The 18,920-nt window shown below is 46.1% G+C and overlaps 1 protein-coding gene across 1 annotated transcript in view; it reads right to left on the bottom strand.

Moving 5' to 3' along the window:
• LOC126188819 (uncharacterized) overlaps window positions 1–18,920 on the bottom strand; it is a 156,398-nt gene that overhangs the window by 26,570 nt on the left and 110,908 nt on the right. Inside the window, exons 3-4 of the mRNA XM_049930432.1 lie at window positions 7,413–7,648; window positions 4,819–5,122 (exon numbers count right to left, since the gene is read on the bottom strand). Coding sequence (XP_049786389.1) covers window positions 4,819–5,122; window positions 7,413–7,648 — 540 coding nt within the window. The remainder of the gene's footprint in view (window positions 1–4,818; window positions 5,123–7,412; window positions 7,649–18,920) is intronic.

Raw genomic sequence — 18,920 nt, 5'->3', positions numbered from 1 at the left:
ATTTTTTTATTTTCAAGTTTTGTTCATAAAGCGTGAAACATATTTGAATATCGATGAATAGCCTACTATTATTAGAGTATATGTATCAAGAGAAATTAGAGAAGTTTTAATTTATGTTGTTATTTGATATTTTTTGATACTGCAGGAGGTGTTCGTCATAGTTTCAATTTTCCCTCAAATTACTAATTAAGATTTTCTTAATTACTTTGATTACTTTCGAAAAATTGAATCAGTTTTTGCAAAACTAGACCTGACGCTGGTCTAAAAAATGGCTCTGAGCACTATGGGACTTAACATTTTAGGTCATCAGTCGCCTAGAAATTAGAACTACTTAAACCTAACTAACCTAAGGACATCACACACATCCATGCCCGAGACAGGATTCGAACCTGTGACTGTAGCAGTCCCGCGGTTCCGGACTGCAGCGCCTAGAACCGCACGGCCACCGCGGCTGACGCTGGTCTGTTTCATACCCCACTTGTCCGTTTGCCACTCTTCGTTTGGCTATGAAAATGTTGGGAAAAATCCGTTATTTAATTTCTGCGGTGTCATGTGTTTGCTCTGCTGAAAAATTTGACCGAGAACGGTGGATTTATCCAGACCAGAAAATATGTAAATTCCAAACGAGGTCTTAATGGAAGGTGGGTAGGAGCAGCAAAGACGGACATCGTTATGATGGACGCAAAAAGTTAAAAACGGTAATACGTCGTCGTGCTACACCTCCCCTAGCTGCGACGTAAATTAGTTTAGTGGTTTACAATGACGTTAATAGTTCTTCGTCTTGCTATATGTTGCCGTCGATTAGATTCTTGCTTGAGCATTTACATCTCTGCTCCCGCCTCAGTTTCATGTGTCACAGGAAAAGGAATGTAAATACGCGTCACAGCGATGAGAAGATTGCACTTCTACTGGCAAAGCGTCCGATGCCATTGTGAGCAGTCAAAATAAACTGTTTAACACTAATGGATTATCTACGAAGAAACGAATAGAGAGGTAAGGACACCTTTTGGAGTTTCTTTGCATTACAGTATTTAATGTTCCCACTCCATTTCGACTAGATTCACATTCATAGTGCAGCAACACAGATTTGCTATGTCTGCCTACAGTAAACGAAGAAGTTATAACAGGTAAAAAACATTGATAGGGAAGGGGTAAACAATTTTGACGAAAAGGACATAATAACGCGAAGGCTGGAAGTGGCCTTTCAGCAGAAACTGATGAAAAATGGTTGATGATAACATCGATGTACAAATAGCGTAAATAGGACTAAGGTCCTGAATGCAAAGACCAAGTTGAAGGTTGAAGTTCAGGTGGTGGAGAATGTGAAAAGGTTCCGTCAGCTGGAGGGAAATCGAACAGACGGGTTACACATGAATAAGAGCGTGACAGACACGTCCCAAACGCCGCAAAAAAAAAAAAAAAAAAAAAAAAAAAAAAAAAAAAAAAAAAAAAACACCTCGGACGATTAGACACAGGACCTCATATTCACAGGACATTAAATTTTGGGCTAGTACGTTCTGCATTTGAACCGTGTCGGCTCGCGGTTTCCAGGCCAACATGGATATCGCGGCGCAACGCCAACTACCTGTAAAATGTGCCTGAGGCTCTCGTCGCTGTAAACTGAAGGTAATAGACCAGTGTGACGTGAGCAGACGTGCAGGATGGCTCGTAAACGTAAACTCGAACGGTGCCGTCAAATAAATGACTTTGTAAGAGAGAGCATTACTGGCCTGAGAGGGTTTGACGCAGCCATCCGGGAAATTGTAGCCTGTGTGAGACGAACACCATCCAGCCCCCCGCCCCCCCTCCTGAGATGATCGACACCTCATCTTAATGGCACTCCAGGACAGACAGGAACAGACCTAGGTCTCCTCCTCGGCTGTGGCCCAACAGCAGAACAGTGCAACACATCCTATACTATCAGGGCTGACTGTCAGTCGCCTTTCATTACGGCACGGGTTACGTGCGTCGCCTGCTTCTCCGCCTATCTTTGAGGAATGTGCAGAAACATGCTAGACGGTAATTGTGTTTGGAATGACGTTACAGGGGACAGGAATGGCATCAGATAGTGTTTTCAGACCAGTCCGAGGTCTGTTTGTTTGAAGATGATGGCCGCATTTTGGTTCGCCACCTTCGACCATAAATGTAATAGACTGGCCCTGACGTCATTTTCGTGCCTCCAACATCTCTGGGCTAAAGTCACGTGACTGTTGGCAAAACGTGGTTGTTTCGTGTTGCACTTATGGCTGTACTCAGCGTTTTGTCGGGGGAAATGGCATTACATTTCACGTGTAAGTGTTTCTATGATAGTACAGATGCGTTTATTGAAATCTGCTGAAGTGACTTTTATGTTTTTTACACTTGAAATAGAGTATGACGTAAATTAAAGTGTTTAAAGTGATGCCTGTAAAGTCAGACTCGTATTACATTTTGGAAAGTATCTGTGATAATGCGGTTACAGAAGTAAGTATAACTGTTTTTCGTTCCTACTCATAGGTTCCCTAAGGATGAAAACCGAAGGGACATTTGGATACAGGCCCTGAAACGGAAAAACTTTAAACCATGTGCAGATACGCGCCTTTTTGTATATACAAGTGAGATTATAATAAGGTAGAGCACCTATAGTCGACACATGAAGAGAATTTTTTTCTACCTTCTAATACTGTTAAATAAATGTAGGCTCCAAAATTATTTTCTGTAACATCAAACTCTCACCTTTCATCTAAAATATCATTTTTTTAAAAAACTGATAGTTTAAACTTTTGTAAAAATAGTAGGAACTGTACCTTTGAAGTGCACCTAAAATTGATACTCTAAAAGGACCTGCTCCTAAAGTCGACAATTTTGTCACCTATAGTTGACATAATTCCCATATTCCGTTTTCTTTTATAAGTGACTAGAGCTCAAAACGCGGCGAATCCAATTTTTAAAGTTTTGACACGATCCCACTCTTACTGTCTGAAAGAATTTCAACGACATTTGACTTTAATTGATAGTTTATAGTAATTTCGTCCCGCTGCCCACCAGAGGGGCGTTCGATGTATTTGTTAGATTTTATAAATGGTACTGTGAACAAATCCAGGTCAAATATAGTTCTGACATAATTTTTCGCAAATGAAAAACCAATTTTTGTTGGAAGCGTTTGGCAGTCAATTGAGAAATGTGGGTAAAATACGATACAAACATAGGATGGCAGACCGCTGGTTTGAAATCCCGCCACTTTTTGCCAACAGTCACGTGGTTTATGTTGGAGCCACACCAGCCCTATAGCTTCTGCACAGCGAGGCCAGTCTACTAGTATCCATGGTCGAAGTTCGCCACAGACAGGGGGGGCGGCACCACAGTGCCTGCATTCACGCAACACGCACAGCGCCATCGCGAGGCCTCACGGTGTCGGGTGGTACTGGGCACAGCCACGGATCACAGCTGGCGCGTGTCCAGGCCACTGCGACCAGTGTGAACTACGTGGATGACATCCTGTGACCCGTAGCCACACCCTTGCTACACAGCACTTCAGACGCCATTTTCCAAAAGTGGCATCTATGCCGGAGTTCATCTGTGCTCACACCGACCGCTGGCTACGAAGACAACATTTTGGCACAAACAACGATAGGAAGATGAGCGTAGAGAATTGGCGGAGAGCACAGGTGGCTGCTTTCTCTGACGAGGACAGTGGAAAGTTTGTACAACGCCATGACAATGTGTAAGTCGGAGCGCCGACTACTTACAAGGGAACCTCCCCATCGCACACCCCCAGATTTAGATATAAGTAGGCACACTGGATAGGCCTTGAAAAACTGAACACAGATCAATCGAGAAAACAGGAAGAAGTTGTGTGGAACTACGAAAAAATAAGCAAAATATACAAACGGAGTAGTCCATGCGTAAGATATGCAACATCAAGGGTAAGGGTGCTCAGGAGCTCCGTGGTCCCGTGGTTAGCGTGAGCGGCTGCGGAACGACAGGTCCTTGGTTCAAATCTTCCGTCCAGTGAGAAGTTTAATTTCTTTATTTTCGCAAAATTATGATCCGTCCGTTCGTTCATTGACGTCTCTACTCACTGTAATAAGTTTAGTGTCTGTGTTTTGCGACCGCACCGCAAAACCGTGTAATTAGTAGACGAAAGGACGTGCCTCTCCAATGGGAACCGAAAACATATTGCCCACGAAATACATCTCACGTATTTAATGCACTCTCGTCCAAAGTAGCGAACAGTCAACTGCCAGCCAGGGAGCCTCGTTAGCAGGAATACTCTCTCTTCCGTGCGCTGTAATCGACTGACGTCGTGTGTTTCGATGTTTGTTTAGGTGTAGCGTCCCCATACTACGGCGCAGTTACCTCGCATCGGACGGACGGACGGACAGATAATAATTGTTTGTAAATAAAAAAATTAAAATTTTTCAGTCGAGGGAAAACTTGAACCGACGACCTCTCCCTCCGCATCTGCTGACGCTAACCACCGGACCACGGCGCTCCTGAGCTAACTCTATCCTTGTTGTTGCTTATCTTTCACATGGACTACTCAGTTTGTATATTTTGCTTATTTTTTTCATAGTTCCACACAACTTCTTCCTGTTTTCTCGATTCATCTGTGTTCAGTTTTTCAAGTCCTATCCACTGTGCCAACTTATAACCAAATCTGAGTAGGGTGCGATGGGGAGGTTCCCTTGTTAGAGAGGTAGGTGGAAGGCGTGGCTAACGGTTGCGAATAAAAAAGTTTTCACTTTCACTGTGGTTTCCATTTCGCGAGCCATCGGACCTTTTTTTCCGATCAGCCCTCGTAACTAAATGCATACAAAGATCCGGTGGAAAAGATACCTTGCAGTAGTGTGGATTATATGAGCCGTGCGGCAACTCTCTTTCTTCTCTCGGCTGTGGCGTGAGACCGCTGCGCTTCGCACGGACGAGGCTCGGCAGCTGCTCCTCCTTACCGTAGAGGTACTTCTCGAAGGCGCGGAAGTTGAGGGGTCCGTGGAAGCCCTGGAGACAGACGACGAGGCCGGCGCGGCAGTAGTCGTCGACGAGCCTCTTGACGAGCACCTGCTCGATGGCGCGGCCCGCGCAGATCTGGAGCCTCTGGAGCTCCAGCAGCTGCTGGAAGACGCGCCGCTCCGTGTGGTACCTGCGGCAGCGTCAGTCGGCGACCAGGCTCTACACGCAGCGTCTCAGCAGCACCGCAGACTCTGTCTCAAAATAGCTGTACTCTCAAGTTATGCTTGTGCAAGGTGGTGAACCACATGGCCGGTCGCGAGCACAGGCTCCGCAGAAATCTACCCGAAAGGGAGCAAGATTTTAAAATTGCCTATTTAGGTATAATCCGTTCGGTGAGTTTAAGAATGTGTCACGCCTCCAGAATAGTATGTGACAGAATGTACGTAAATTTCATTGTATAGTCGAGGACTGATTGTTATCGACACGTCACATTTGTCAAAGGTAGATTGATTTGACACCTAAAAGATAAGCACATTACATTAGCATATGCAAACTAGATGTTTTTACATTTTTAATGCGAAAATGGATGCTACCATTTTCATTTTAGGATCCAAAAGGGTAAGAAAATGTTTCGTTAAAGAGGTATGAAATGAATTCCCTGTTGCCTCTCTTGGTTGTTTAATTTACCTCAAACGTGCGTTTCTGCTGACATTATTGTTTACAGTAGGTCGTGGATTTTTTTTGTCTGATTTGCATTTGTTCTGTTTCAGTGTAACTACCATCCCAACATACCATAACTGTGTATTCTGTGTCTGAAATGACGAACATGCACTACATCTACGCCCTAGCAGATGGGAATGCGGATTCAGCACGTCAACTTTATGGCTGAACGTAACTCCGGTAGGCAGTTACCTGTGAAGGAACGTTTGTGCGACACCATCAATGCTTGTGAGAGGCAGGCTCATTTGAGAAAGAAATTTCAGATGAAGACCACGCGATGTAAGAATGCGTGAGGTTGAAGAATATGTTCTTCTTCCTGTGGATGGAGCTCGAGGAGCTAGTAAAAGGAGAATACCGGAAGGGAAGGCCTCAGTGACATGTCGATGTGGAACAGTTAGTGTGGAAACTTATGCACTCGTATCGACTTCAACAGGTACAAGGATTAAGTGACGCGACGCATGTTAAGGCAGTGTGCTGAGTTTCTGCATTTCTTAGCACGTACCTGATTCACTGATGAGGCTGGCTTTTAAGATCATGGCTAGGGGTCTCCAATTACCATAGCAATCGCGACTGGGCTTATGAAAACCTTCGCGAATTACGACAAGACAGATATCAACAGAGGTTCAGCCTCAATGTGTGCTGTGGAATCGTTAATGATCATGTAACTGGCCTCTATGTCTTTCCTCAACTTCTTACTGGATATACGAATCTGCTGTTTCTCAGAGATGATTTGTTTCATTTAGTTGATTATGTGTCTCTAGAAGTCAGCCAACGAATGTGGTTTACGCACAATGGTGCTCCACCTGCCAATACATGGATAGTTTTCCAGTATGTAGATAATCAATTTCGAAAGAGACTACTGCAACCAAATTTGGCGCAGAAACAGCAGGCTTCGTGAGTATCAGCACTGTGGGGTTTATAACCTCCTAGCTCCGATAGGAGTGGAGATACGGGAAAAGCGTTTTTTCCTCACCTCTGGTGTATAGGCTGCCCTATGCAACAGGTATGTTGTGTGGGAACAGTGTCATCCTGTCCAACCAACTTGCTTTGCAAAACCCTGATTTATAGGCTGCCCTGCATAACATCCATGTTTTGTTGGAGTAGTGTAATCCTGATTTATCGACTGGCTTTACACCTGTATCTCGGGGGCAAATAAATGATTCTGAAGCACCTGATATGTTGCCTGCCCTGCATGGTAGGCAAATTGTGGGAGTAGTACCTGCCTCCTTTATTGAACTGTATTGCAGTGGCTACATGTGACAATGAGCTTGGCAGGGGATAGTTTGAGATGAGTAGAGGAGCAGATGAACTGACTGTGGGGGAGAGCAAATGGACAGGGGAGGAGGGGGAGATGGATGAGACAGGTGGAATGTCTAGAGGAATAGTGGGCAAGTAGCGAAGGGGGATGAAGATATGGTCAGAGAGAGGGGTAGAGGGAATGGACAAGGAGACGTGGAGGAGGGGATAGATAGATAGAGGTGAACAGACGTACAGAAGGAGGAAGCGGTGTGTTCAGTATATGTGTCGACAGCATACGTGGTCGAAGCCGCAGGAAGAAGGCTAGTAGTAATGTAACACTATTAGTATCGTTAGCGAACTGGGTTCCATAAAGCGTGGCGTGCACTGACTTGCGCACGCTGTTCTGCACGGCCTGCGTGACGGAGACGGTGCTGAGCGGCGGCCGGCCGTCCTGCCTGCTGGGCCGCGGCACCCTGCCGCCCCCGCCACCCCCGCCGCCCCCGTCGCTGCCACGGCCTCGCCCCGCTGCTCGTGCTCCCGCCGAGGCGACGGCTCGAACCCAGAGTCGGGCTGCGCGCTGGAGCGGCTGCACGTGGTCGTCGTGGACGCCTCCTCCTCCTCCTCCTCCTCCTCCTCCTCCTCCTCGACCTCTTACTCCCCCCTCCTCCCGCTTCTGCACGCCGTCCTCGACCTCCAGTTCCTCTTGTTCTCGGCCCTCGTCTCCTTCCGACTCCATGCCGCCTTCCTCCTGGCTCTCCTGTGTGAGAAAGACGCTGAGGAAATAGATACGAAATGTCTCGCCATTTACTAGAACACTGAGTTTGCGCAGCGAATCAGGTATAAAATATACGGAAGATCCGCAGAACTAAATTACTGTTAACTAACTCCTTACTTATACAATTTCAGAAACTATGAAATATCAACTAATCATCACTCCAATAATTAAGTTTAGCTTTTAGTGCAATTCTAGAAGCGTAGTTCTCGAAGCACGTGAAGATGGCTGTATCTCGGTCCTCGCCCTCGCCCTCGCCAAGACTTGTGAAGGTAGTGGCTGCACGTTCATTGAATCCTAAAGAACTAATTTTTCCCCAAGGTGTATCTACGACTACCTATGGATTCTAAAAAAGAATCAGTTGCTGCCCGTAGGTGAGCGAGAACGTTAACCTCAGGGCTTGTGAATCGGGCAACAGTGGGAAGTGACTCAAGACTGACGGAGTGGGTTGGTGTGGTGATTGGAGTGAACAGACGTTCCACTGCCACTTAAGATTTCATCAGCTGTCCTGGGGCACAGCAGTGTATGACAGTGAAACGTGGACTGTGTGAATACCGGAACAGAACGGAATGGAAGCATTTGAGATGTGGTGCTACAGACGAATGTTGAAAATTAAGTGGTCTGATATGGTGAGGAATGAGGAGTTTCTGCGCAGAATCGGAGAGGAAAGGAATTGTGGAAAACACTGACATGGAGAAGAGACAGGATGATAGGACGTCTGTTAAGACACCAAGGAATGACTTCCATGTTACTAGAGGGAGTTGGTGCACGAAACAGTCATCATCACTGGCTGCAGATTTCTGCATTGAGACACACAAAAACTGATAGCCTCGCCACGATAATCGTATCGATAACGGAAGGTGTTACGTAACAAGCTAGCAGAAGATACGTTACTGTTGTTTACGTTTGTTTTCTGTTGTACGTCGTACTGGGACAGACTATTTGCGTGACTCCTACAAGCACACAGCAGCAGAGTTGAGTAATCTTATTTATAACTGCTAAAATTACTCAATGGACTTAGGGAAAGTCCATTGCTTTGGGACTGGCATCCAAGCAAATTAACACTAACATCGGTTATCGTCACATTTACACGGCTTGTTCAAAATGCACTGAATGTCTTCTCAACCATTTAGAGCGTATCGCAAACATTCTTACGTTCTTGGTATTTCTTTTTCAATTTGTTATGCGGAGTATATTTAGTCCTTGTATTTTTGAAGTTTCTTTGAGTTTACGTGACTTGGTATTACGTGCTAATTAAGTGACTTCAACATTAACGAAATCAAACAAAAGATTGGAAAAGAGAGAGAGGAGAGAGAGAGAGAGAGAGAGAGAAGGAAGGGAAAGGGAAACGGCTATTCATTAACTGGATCCAAACACCGCAACTGGCCCACTGGCACTAATATCATCACCGATTTGCCCATACTTCAAATAGGACGACTACTTAGCAGTTTGGCAAGGCAAGTGCGTGCATTGTACTCGTACTTTATTAAACTGTCTTCCACTGCACTCGACGCATCTCTTCATACTCGAAAATGATCCCAAACGTTTTCTGGCACCTTCGTCGAGCCATGCCATTACGATCACTTCCTCTCGTCCTCTCATCGGTTCAACAGTTCCAAAGAGAAAGCAAATTCAAACGGGACAGGGTTACAGCTGTTGAAGGCAATCAAGAACTTCGCAGCCTATTGCATCGTAACATTTTTGTAGAAAATTTCGACCAATATACTAGAATGTTCTTATTAAGAAAGAACCAACAGTCGACATTCGTCGCGCGGTTTGAAGGACACATTTGCCGTCAGACCGGGAGTTATGCGGTAGCACTCAAGACTGTAGGATTGGTAAATGTGGCGTATGGGAAAATTTAGAATATCTTATAAGAAAAGAGCAGAAGCTGTTAGAACATCGAAAGTTCATTTATAAAGCATGTACTAATGGCAGTCTGGAAGTTGAATGAACGGTGTGGAAGTGTTATATAAGAGCGAAAAAATTGAAGACAGTATTACGGAAAGGGAAGGGCTGAGTGAGTGAACATGATATGAGTAATCTGATACTGCGCGAATTATTTGTCACAGGATTGAAAGACATAAGTCGAAACAAGGTTCTCCTAGTGGACATGATTCCCTCACAGTTATTAAGATATTTAGGAGAACGGACAATGATAAAAGTATTTCACATGATATGCAAGGCACATGATAAACACCGTCACATCTGAAGCAGAACATTACAATTCCTATACGAGTACTAAGGAGCTGCTGGAAGGTGAGACTACTACAGGAACATCAGTTTTAAAAGTCACGGTTGCAAAATACGGGGACCAGTTAGTTACAGAAGAACGGAGGCCAGGAGAACCAAACCTCGTGGAGGACCAGTATACATTTCGAGGAAATCTGCGAACTTGTGAGGCAAAATTGACCCTACGACTTTTCTTACAAGGGAACATTACCAACCTGACCTCATATTTTAAGGAGAAGAAAGTACCCTTCGGAGATATCAGCCGGGTCAATCGAACCCGAGGGAAAATTTGTACCATAATTTTGATTCAAGATAGCGAAACGAAAGCAGTAGTTTTAAATTTCACGTTCAAGGAACCATTCGCACAGGAGAATCGTACAGACATCGAACATCGAACTTGACCATCGGACGGACTCCGATATGGACGACATAGTAATAAGCATACCCGGCGTAGGGAAACAACTGAAAGATTTGAAAGCAGGTAAATCATCAGATCCGGATGGAATTCCTGTTAGATTTTACGAAGAGTACCCTATGGCACTGGCCCCTTACCTAAGTTGCATTTATCGTGAATCTCTCGGTCAGCAGAAAGTCCCAAACGAGTGCAAAACAGCACAGGTGCCTCCAGTGTATAAGAAAGGTAAGAGAACGTATCCGCAAAATTACACACCAATAACCCTAACTTCTATTTGCTGTAGAATCCTTGAATATTCACAGTTCCACTATAAAAAGCTTTCTTGGGACCGAGAAGCTTATGTCCACAAATGAGCACGGTTTTAGAAAGCATCGCTAGTGCGAAACTCAGGTTGCCCTTTTCTCACATGGTATACCGAGAACTATTTTGATAAAGGGCAACAGGCAGACTCCATATTTCTACACTCCTGGAAATGGAAAAAAGAACACATTGACACCGGTGTGTCAGACCCACCATACTTGCTCCGGACACTGCGAGAGGGCTGTACAAGCAATGATCACACGCACGGCACAGCGGACACACCAGGAACCGCGGTGTTGGCCGTCGAATGGCGCTAGCTGCGCAGCATTTGTGCACCGCCGCCGTCAGTGTCAGCCAGTTTGCCGTGGCATACGGAGCTCCATCGCAGTCTTTAACACTGGTAGCATGCCGCGACAGCGTGGACGTGAACCGTATGTGCGGTTGACGGACTTTGAGCGAGGGCGTATAGTGGGCATGCGGGAGGCCGGGTGGACGTAAGGCCGAATTGCTCAACACGTGGGGCGTGAGGTCTCCACAGTACATCGATGTTGTCGCCAGTGGTCGGCGGAAGGTGCACGTGCCCGTCGACCTGGGACCGGACCGCAGCGACGCACGGATGCACGCCAAGACCGTAGGATCCTACGCAATGCCGTAGGGGACCGCACCGCCACTTCCCAGCAAATTAGGGACACTGTTGCTCCTGGGGTATCGGCGAGGACCATTCGCAACCGTCCCCATGAAGCTGGGCTACGGTCCCGCACACCGTTAGGCCGTCTTCCGCTCACGCCCCAACATCGTGCAGCCCGCCTCCAGTGGTGTCGCGACAGGCGTGAATGGAGGGACGAATGGAGACGTGTCGTCTTCAGCGATGAGAGTCGCTTCTGCCTCGGTGCCAATGATGGTCGTATGCGTGTTTGGCGCCGTGCAGGTGAGCGCCACAATCAGGACTGCATACGACCGAGGCACACAGGGCCAACACCCGGCATCATGATGTGGGGAGCGATCTCCTACACTGGCCGTACACCACTGGTGATCGTCGAGGGGACACTGAATAGTGCACGGTACATCCAAACCGTCATCGAACCCATCGTTCTACCATTCCTAGACCGGCAAGGGAACTTGCTGTTCCAACAGGACAATGCACGTCCGCATGTATCCCGTGCCACTCAACGTGCTCTAGAAGGTGTAAGTCAACTACCCTGGCCAGCAAGATCTCCGGATCTGTCCCCCATTGAGCATGTTTGGGACTGGATGAAGCGTCGTCTCACGCGGTGTGCACGTCCAGCACGAACGCTGGTCCAACTGAGGCGCCAGGTGGAAATGGCATGGCAAGCCGTTCCACAGGACTACATCCAGCATCTCTACGATCGTCTCCATGGGAGAATAGCAGCCTGCATTGCTGCGAAAGGTGGATATACACTGTACTAGTGCCGACATTGTGCATGCTCTGTTGCCTGTGTCTATGTGCCTGTGGTTCTGTCAGTGTGATCATGTGATGTATCTGACCCCAGGAATGTGTCAATAAAGTTTCCCCTTCCTGGGACAATGAATTCACGGTGTTCTTATTTCAATTTCCAGGAGTGTATTTTGATAAAGGGCAACAGGCAGACTCCATATTTCTATATTTCCGGAAAGTATTTGGCACGGTGCCCCACAGCAGGCTGTTAACGAAAGTACGAGCATAAGGAACAAGGCCGCAGGTATGTGAGCGGTTCTGGGACCCAGTGTGCTGTCCTCGACGGTGAGTGTCCATCAGATGCAACGGTATCGTCACCAGTGCCCCAGGGAAGTGTGATAGGCTGATTCGGCGGACAGAGTGGGTAGCAATCTGCGGTTGTTTGCCGATGATGCCGTGCTGTGCCGTAAGGTGTCCAGGTTGGGTGACTGTAGGAAGATACGAGACGACTGCGACAAGATCTCCAGTTGGCGTGATAAACGGCAGCTAGTCCTAAATGTGGAAAAATGTAAGTTAATGCGGATGAGTAGGAAGATCAAATCTGTTACATTCGGATACAGTACCAGTAGTTTACGGCCTGATGCGGTCGCGTCTTTTAAAAATCCGGGTGTAACGTTGCAGAGCGATATGACATGGAACGAGCATGTGATAACTGTGGTAGGGAAGGCAAATTGTCGATTTCGGCTTACTGGGAGAATTTTAGGAAAGAGTGGCTGACCTGTAAAGGGAACGGCATATAGGACGCTGGTGCGACCTACACTCCTGGAAATTGAAATAAGAACACCGTGAATTCATTGTCCCAGGAAGGGGAAACTTTATTGACACATTCCTGGGGTCAGATACATCACATGATCACACTGACAGAACCACAGGCACATAGACACAGGCAACAGAGCATGCACAATGTCGGCACTAGTACAGTGTATATCCACCTTTCGCAGCAATGCAGGCTGCTATTCTCCCATGGAGACGATCGTAGAGATGCTGGCTGTAGTCCTGTGGAACGGCTTGCCATGCCATTTCCACCTGGCGCCTCAGTTGGATCAGCGTTCGTGCCGGTCTAGGAATGGTAGAACGATGGGTTCGATGACGGTTTGGATGTACCGTGCACTATTCAGTGTCCCCTCGACGATCACCAGTGGTGTACGGCCAGTGTAGGAGATCGCTCCCCACACCATGATGCCGGGTGTTGGCCCTGTGTGCCTCGGTCGTATGCAGTCCTGATTGTGGCGCTCACCTGCACGGCGCCAAACACGCATACGACCATCATTGGCACCAAGGCAGAAGCGACTCTCATCGCTGAAGACGACACGTCTCCATTCGTCCCTCCATTCACGCCTGTCGCGACACCACTGGAGGCGGGCTGCACGATGTTGGGGCGTGAGCGGAAGACGGCCTAACGGTGTGCGGGACCGTAGCCCAGCTTCATGGAGACGGTTGCGAATGGTCCTCGCAGATACCCCAGGAGCAACAGTGTCCCTAATTTGCTGGGAAGTGGCGGTGCGGTCCCCTACGGCACTGCGTAGGATCCTACGGTCTTGGCGTGCATCCGTGCGTCGCTGCGGTCCGGTCCCAGGTCGACGGGCACGTGCACCTTCCGCCGACCACTGGCGACAACATCGATGTACTGTGGAGACCTCACGCCCCACGTGTTGAGCAATTCGGCGGTACGTCCACCCGGCCTCCCGCATGTCCACTATCCGCCCTCGCTCAAAGTCCGTCAACTGCACATACGGTTCCCGTCCACGCTGTCGCGGCATGCTACCAGTGTTAAAGACTGCGATGGAGCTCCGTATGCCACGGCAAACTGGCTGACGCTGACGGCGGCGGTGCACAAATGCTGCGCAGCTAGCGCCATTCGACGGCCAACACCGCGGTTCCTGGTGTGTCCGCTGTGCCGTGCATGTGATCATTGCTTGTACAGCCCTCTCGCAGTATCCGGAGCAAGTATGGTGGTTGTTCTTTTTTCCATTTCCAGGAGTGTATTCTTGAGAACTGCTCGTGTGCCTCGAATCCGTACCAAGTCGGAATGAAGGAAGGCATCGAAGCAGTTCAGAGGCGGGCTGCTAGATTTGCTACCGGTAGCTTTGAACAACATGTAAGTTTTGCAGAGGTGCTTCGGGAACTCAAATGGGAATCCCCGGAGGGAAGGTGACGTTATTTTCGAGAAACAATATTGGGAAACTTTAGAGAATAGGCATTTGAAGCTGACTGCCGAACGATACTATTGCCGCCAACATACATTGCGCGTAACGACCACGAAGATAAGACACGAGAAATTAGGCCTCACACGGAGGCGTACACACTGAAGCGCCGAAACTGGTATAGGCATGCGTATTCAAATACAGAGGTATTAAAACACTCATAATACGGCGCTGCGGTCGGCAATGCCTATATAAGAAAACAAGTGCCTGACACAGTTGTTAAATCTTGATAACCTCCCATTGTAGCAGCAGTAATCGATCTAAGTGAGTTTGAACATGGTATTATAGTCGGCGAGATAGCGATGGGACACAGCATATTCGAGATAGCGGTGAAGTGGGGATTTCCCCGTACGACCATTTCACGAGTGTACCGAGAATATCAGGAATTCGGTAAAACATCTAATCTCCGACATCGCTGCGACCGGAGAAAGAGGCTGCAAATACGGAGCCGACGACTACTGAAGAGAATCGTTCAACGTGACAGAAGTGCAACCCTTCCGCAAACTGCTGCGGATTTCAATGCTGGGCCATCAACAAGTATCAGCGTGCCAACCATTCAACGAAAAATCACCGATATGGGCTTTCAGAGACGAATGCCCACTCGTATATCCTTGATGACTGCACAACAGAAAGGTTTACACCTCGCCTGGGATAGTCATCACCGATATTGGACTGTTGATGACTGGAAACATGTTGCCTGGTCGGACGAGTCTCGTTTCAGATTGTATCGAGCGGATGAACGTGTACGGGTATGGAGACAACCTCATGAATCCAAGGACCCTGCATATCAGCAGGGGACAGTTCAAGCTTGGGGAGGCTCTGTAAAGGTGTGGGGCCTGTGGAGTTAGAGTGGTATGGGACCCCTGAGACGTCTAGATACGACTCTGACAGGAGACACGTATGTAAGCATCCTGTCTGATCACCTGCATTCATTCATGTCCTTTGTGCATTCCGACGGACTTGGAAAATTCCAGAAAGACAATGCGACACCCCACACGTCCAGAATTGCTACAGGGTGGCTCCAGGAGCATTCTTTTGACTTTAAACGCTTCCGCTGTCCACCAGATTCCCCAGACGTGAACATTATTGAGCAGATCTGGGATGCCTTGCAACGTGCTGTTCAGAAGAGATCTCCACCCCCTCGAACTCTTTCGGATTTATAGACAGCTCTGCAGCATTCATGTTGATGTAGACTGTAAGCAGTTAAGAACTTCTAGAAGTACAGCTTTTAAACCTGCGCGCACACAATTTTTTTGTCATTCGTTGCCGCCCCACTGCTGTTACTTTGGCTGTGTCAGAGAGCTCGATTTGTAACCTCTAGCTGGTGCCACAGATGTCTTTGCTTCGAACATTTTTATGTTGCGATTCACACAACTCCAGTGTAATTTAATGAGACTACTGAGTGTATCATTAAGGAAGTAGTCTAGCGCTGTTTAATTATTTACATCGCTGTGGTACGTTATTATCTTTGGATTTTGAAGCTAGCACTATAAAAGTGAAGTATATTTGTAGCAGATGCGCTATTCTTCAACCGTGACTAAATTGTAAATCGAAAATCAATAACTTAATTTTATAATAAATCTTCACTCGCTCCTCTTTATTTACTTTGATTTTGGAGCGTGTATGTAACATTTCAGTACTAGAATATTGTTAATATTGAATGTGCATGAGGGTGACATATTATGAACTTATATAATTTGCTATGTTTCGGGCAGAGTGATATGTGTTGTGGAACAAGATTTTACAACACGCTGGGCATATGAGTCAAGCTCCCTCCTCCACTGCCCTCGTCTTCAGCATCATGCGGATACGAATGCTCTGGTTGTCAGCACGACGTACCGCATATCGCGGCCGGGCATTAGGCGCCTGCTGTGGGGCGGTATGAGTGACAAACTACCTGTGCGCGCGGTAGTTTCAAACCCGTCCTTTCGGAAGGTCGTAACTGCGCACGCTAACAATAACGCCCAAAATATTCACGCGGTGTCGATTGCTGGGGTCGACATCATACAAATGTCCCTTTTTGTCATTAAAATATGACATCAAGTTGGTGACATTTCCTCATTAGACGACTTAGAAGATGAGTTGAACGGAAAGGATGACAGCATCGTGAAAAAAAGTTATAAGACGAATATCAAGAACTGTAAAACAAAGGTAATGGAGTGTAGTTGAAATGAAGCTGGTGATATTGAGCGAATTAGCTTAGGAAATGAGACACTGAGAGCAGTAGGCGAGTTTTGCTATCTAGGTACCTTAGCAAGTAAGGAGAGCAGAAGAGGAGATATAAAATGCGTTTGCGAGTAAACATGAACGACAATCAGTGCACGTGTGAAGTGAATAGAAGCTTTTGAAATGTAATGTTGCAAAAGAATGAGGGATATGTCAGATAACCAATCTAACGGGCGAGAAGAGAGCTTTAAAGCAGTACTTGATTAAAAGAACGGATAGGTGGACATGCAGCATGTAAAGGGTTCGACACTGGCTCGAGGCATATTTGATTTTATTTGCCAGTATCATTCTGCATATAATACTGTAGTATAGACCGTTTCTTAAACCACATGCATCAGACATTTACGCAGCAGACGTTTGGAAATTATTTGCAAAGCATGTTGCTAGCCCTATTGGTGACGTAAGGCCTTAACGAATTGTAATGCACCCGAACGTAGCAAGAATAATAGTTGCTACTAATCGATGGGATCATAGTGGTAGGGTACACAGAAAACAGGCTGGGAACCTAGTAGATGCAGTGGTGTGAAACAATTCGCGAACAGGACGTGCAAGATGTTTACCAATGAAAACGGTTGTACATCCTACTTCTGTGTTCGTATTATGTAAGTGAAAATGTTTTGTAGAAGACCCACTGTAATAGCTGTATGACGATCAACACGCCAGACACTGTATCACGGAGACTACATTTAGCAAATAAAAACAAATACGCCTCGACCCAGGATCGAACTCTTGACCTCACGCCAGACACTGTATCACGGAGACTACATTTAGCAAATAAAAACAAATACGTCTCGACCCAGGATCGAACTCTTGACCTACTGCATGTTAAGACAACACGCTTTCCACTGCATTACCTGCACAGCACTGGTAAAGTACGCTGAGATGGTAGATACCACACGTGTGATTACCGCGTTGTCAAATTGCCAAGTCCTGTTACTGCTCAGAATATGTGCAGGACGAAAACAGACACTGCCCATCGAGGTGAACCAGTTGTACGAATGTGCAATGAATCCACCACCTTGAGAGACAGATTTACAATTACGTTGGGGCTCTTGAGTGAACCACAAAGTAGTGAGCATGGGGACATGAACATGCTGGTCTCCGGAAGGCGTACAGAAATAGTTTGCGCAGCCGCTATTAACACGGTGTTCCGGTGGCGCAGTGGTGTGAGTCACTGTCTAATAAGCAGTGGGTCGTGGGTTCAAATCCCTGTGTGGTCCACATTTTCATGCGTCACCACTGAGTCGCATAAAGTCCCAATGCAGCTGACAACAACAGTTCTTTTCCTTTCCTATCACTCTCCACCAACTTTAGCTTATACATTATATCTCATTGTGTTTCCATAAAGATAAGAATGCTGGATAATTTTGTATATTTTCACTCCCTGTTGTCTTATGGAATTATATTCCAGAGAATTGTACCTGAAGTAAATATACTACCAGTAAAAATATATTGTCTGAAATACGCAACTGTACATGTTGAGAAACCTTTTAATGAGCTTGGAATCCTTACAATTATTTCCCAATACGTTTAGTCATTAATTGTTTTCGCACCTGAGGTATATCGGTTTCAGCTCTACTGTGATCTACACCATCACAATAAAAGACAAAAGAATAATTTTCATGTAGACTTTGCCTCCTTGTCTACACTTCAGATTGGAGTTAGGTACTCTGGTGCAAAAATATCCAACAATCTCACAGGTAACATAAGGAAGGAAACTGGAAATCCCACTTAGTTTATAAGAAAAGTAAAAACATACCTTGTGAGCTACTGTCTCTACAAATTATATGGGAAGTAGCAGCGTTTGTTGTAAAGCAGCGTGACAAGTATTGGCGTATGTAAATAAGACTCACTGTACAGATGTAGATGACTTTTCATACCAATGTAATGAACATATTTAGGAATCAATAGTAGGTAAAGTGAAACTGCTCAGTAATATTGAGGAGGCTGCAGCTTTTTCAAAGTAGCACTTTTTTTTCCTAATTTAGTTGATTAAATGTAGCTAGTACAACCATGGATACCATTAAGCACTGCAGTGATAGTTTATTATCGCTAATAAAGTATACAGATTATGTTACTACGATTTGTCTGTTTTTGTTAACGAATACCTTGACTTATTTCAGAGTATTTAGCCGTTTGATACCCCTGCGTTAAACTTGGAACGGATATATCGAATGAGTGTTTCTTTACGGCAATAATATTCATAGAATGGTATATTAATGGTAAGAAATTTTTATTTTATTTTCACAAAAATTTAAGATCCACACGATTGTGGATTGTCTTACAGCGATACTCGTGAAAGTCAATATTTTTTTGTCACAAACAGGATAGAGATATTAAGTTTCACACATCTTGTTCTTGTCCTCTTCTAGCAATTAAATTGCTTACGGCAATGAGCGGAGTGCATATCATCAACAGTAGGCC

This window comes from Schistocerca cancellata, chromosome 5, assembly GCF_023864275.1.
Source record: "Schistocerca cancellata isolate TAMUIC-IGC-003103 chromosome 5, iqSchCanc2.1, whole genome shotgun sequence".
NCBI lineage: Eukaryota > Metazoa > Arthropoda > Insecta > Orthoptera > Acrididae > Schistocerca > Schistocerca cancellata.
The sequence above is the reverse complement of the archived record's forward strand: the minus strand, read 5'-3'. Positions and strand labels throughout refer to the sequence as shown.